This window comes from Apaloderma vittatum, unplaced genomic scaffold, assembly GCF_000703405.1.
Source record: "Apaloderma vittatum isolate BGI_N311 unplaced genomic scaffold, ASM70340v1 scaffold45031, whole genome shotgun sequence".
Lineage (NCBI taxonomy): Eukaryota > Metazoa > Chordata > Aves > Trogoniformes > Trogonidae > Apaloderma > Apaloderma vittatum.
Window position 1 is genome coordinate 34940 of NW_009698225.1, and position 3263 is coordinate 38202.

Below are 3263 nucleotides of genomic sequence, written 5' to 3' on the forward strand. Positions count from 1 at the left end.
TCTTCGGCACTTTGAGAGAAGGGTGTCATCGGATCCCCAAGATAAAAGAAACTACAGGTACAGCAGTAATAAAGCGTTTCTTATGTTTGTTTTTAAAGCTACATGTTAACGTTGAGGACTAGGTGAGACTTTTGCATTATCTTTGTCTGAAACTACCTCATCAAGCTGTAGCAGGAAGTGGGATTAGACCTCCAGTGTATCTATTCATTTCATTTGCACATGTTGAGATACTCTTCTGAGCTGCTTACAAAGATCTTTTTTTTTTTAAAAAAAAAGATCCCTCATTACAGTTAAAAATACCAGGGGAGACATTCACTAATGGAGAGGCCTCTCTTCCACTCTTTGGAAGCCTCTCAAAAATCTGTAGTCACTTGAGTTCCAGGATAACTGTTAGATTCTAAGATGACTTCACAAGGTATATTAATGTAGGAGAGAAAAACCTGTGATTCACTTATTATGTATCTTATATGCTATTTTAGCAGATTGTCAAAAACATGCCAGTATGAATAAAAAGCTCTAAATGTAAGGATGAGAAAATGTCACTGCCTTACTAAGCATGTATTTACTTTGCCATCTGACAGTAGGTGTTTTCTTAAAGAATATTTTACGTATAGAAACATTGCCACATTTTTAAGTTCCAATTTGAAGGATTTTGCAAAATTGCTGTTATTAAAAAATGTACAGTTTTTCAGCAATAGGATTGGAAATTTTTTCAATTGTGTTTTAAATGTTTCACTCTTCCCTACCCACATGTAGCAGCAGTGTGTGAATGCATGAAGATACAAAAGTGGAACAGACTAGAAGCTAGACTGAGAAATGTTATTTCTCTGCCAAAATAGCACATTACCAAACCAAAATTACCATGGGTGTGTCTTTCCGTACCCTCTCAGTTGTATTTAAAGAAAGTATTTTAATCTGAAAATATTCATTCAATTACTGAATAGAAAACATGCAATCCGTATGTTGGGGGAGATTCAGGATGTTTTATATATGATTTTCTATTCCTTTTTTTAAAAAAAAAAAATAAGTCTCATGTAGTGGAATGAACAATTAATTATTCATAGGTTACAATTAGTTGATAAATTTTAAGAGGCATCTTAGTGAAATACAAAGGCCACAAGGAACTAGCAACTTTGTGAAATGTTTTGAGGATTGGAGACCTCTGGGAAATACCAGGAATCCATTTGTCCAGACTGTTAAAGATCTTTAAAAGTTCGGTCTCTGAGTATTATCAGGATGATGCTTAATTATTCTGTCTGCTCTTCTACTACCCCTAGTGTAGCTTTCACAGAGCCTGAAAAGGGAAGACAAGGAGGCATGCCTACAGCTTTTCCTAGACAGCCTCTAGCTGACTCCATCATGCTATCATCCATGCTATCAGAATCAAAGGTGCCAAGTCAAAATCAAGACTCTTGTGACATTCCCAAAGTAAATCAGGCTTGTGGGGCAACAGTTAGTTTACGGCCATATGACATGATAGGAGGAAGCCTCAGGATGCCGCACAACAGGAAAGTGCTGAGACGCAGCAGCAGCATCATTGGAGGATCTGCAGGAATTGAGATGCTGTTTGAAAAGAAGGCAGCTGCAGCCAGCTTGAAATGCCTGGACATCACACGGAGGGATGAATCCAAATCAGAGAGAAGGGTGGAACTCCCCCTGGGCAAAAAGCTGTCAAAAAGTTATTCCCAGAGTTGTGTGCATGTCAGCACTGATAGGAAGGACAGTAAGAGGTGTGCAGGCACAGGCGCTGGGCAGAAGGACTCCAAGCAGTGTCGAACGTTGCCCTTGCGGAAGCTGGACGCCAGCACCTGGAGGTGTCGTGGGCCCTTTAGCTATTGCTTCCTGAGCAGAGGAAGCGATGAGAACGATGATGAAGATGACCAAGACAGCCAACTGTCAAGTCTCTTTGAACCGCAGATCCCATGTGAGCTCGCAGAACCGGTCAGTCAGTCATTTTCCAGTGAAAATGAGCAGAAAGTCTTGGAGTCCCCAAAACCTGCCAAGCCCCCGCAAGAAGAGGCAGTCAACATGCACGAGAAGAGCAGTGCTGACATCCAAGGTGGCCAGACTGATGTGAATCTCAACGATGTGGCCTTCGATGCACGAATCACGCGAATAAATGTGATGAAAGAGAAGACGTATGCAATGCCTGATGGATTTATTGCAGCACAAAAGGATGCCAATGAGCTACTCTCACTGGTCCGAGCAAGTATGGGCAAGAGAGAAGATTTACATCCAGAAACATATGACCTTAAACTTTCTAAGTACAAACAACTGTTATCTATGGAATCCAGACAGTTGGGAAGTGCCTGCAGGAAAATGGCCATGGCTGATAAAAGCCCTGAGGAAATGCTTTTAGCTATGACTTCCAGCTTTCAAGTACTCTGTTGCTTAACAGAAGCCTGCATGCGTTTAGTTAAAGTCATGAACTCTGAAACACAGCAGCAGGAAATTATAGCTAAGATAGATGAGGTTGTAATAAACTACATTTGTCTTCTGAAGGCTGCAGAAGCAGTGTCAGGCAAGACCTCCAGTGATCCTAGCATTAAACTCTTGGCTCGACATTCGACTACCATGGCCGCTATTGTAAGCACACTAACACGTTCTCTTAAAATGCTTTTAAACAAATAAAATACAAAAGTCACTTCATAATCTACCTTTGCAAAGCCATACATAAAAAAAAGTTTTATTTACTGTATGTGTATGAACTAATGTAACAAACTCAGCTTTCTCTGTATATTTTGTTATTTTATATAAAATAGGTATGAGATTTAAAAAAAAAAAAAAGTTAAAATGCTGAACACTGACAAAAGTAATGACCAGATCTGTCCTTCCGTTTGTACAAAAACAAAAGCCAAAAAGCCCTCTCCCCAAGACCAGAAAAAAAATCCCAAATAGGAGCAAATTGATGTTTGGCTATTTTTCATATAGTCAAAGTTTATGGTTGTATGAAGTGAACTTTTAAAACCTGTTATGTCAATGAAGTTGTTTTCTGTTTCATCCAAGTTTTCACTTGGAGAATGCTCCATGTTTAGAAATGAGAAATTAAATCATAATGTATATAACACAATATTTAATGTTTTAAAATTATAATTTTTAAGCATTGAAAATAGCAAAAAGACATTTAAAATCCAAAAGACTATTATAACTTACTAGAGAATATATATATAATAAATGACTCTTTTGTTCATATGGCTTGAATTACCTGATTCTTCTTTTCTAGGAAATTATGTATTTAAAAAAAAAAAAGTGGTGAAAATATG

General features: G+C 38.1%; 1 protein-coding gene across 1 annotated transcript in view; it reads left to right on the forward strand.

Annotated features, from left to right (window-relative positions):
* Window positions 1-2631, forward strand: part of FRMPD4 (FERM and PDZ domain containing 4) — a 33655-nt gene extending 31024 nt beyond the window's left edge. Inside the window, 2 exon segments of the mRNA XM_009877913.1 lie at window positions 1-57; window positions 1283-2631. The exon segment at window positions 1-57 is cut by the window's left edge and continues 11 nt beyond it. Of these exon segments, the coding sequence (XP_009876215.1) occupies window positions 1-57; window positions 1283-2631 (1406 nt within the window).
* The last annotated feature ends 632 nt before the right edge of the window (window positions 2632-3263 follow it).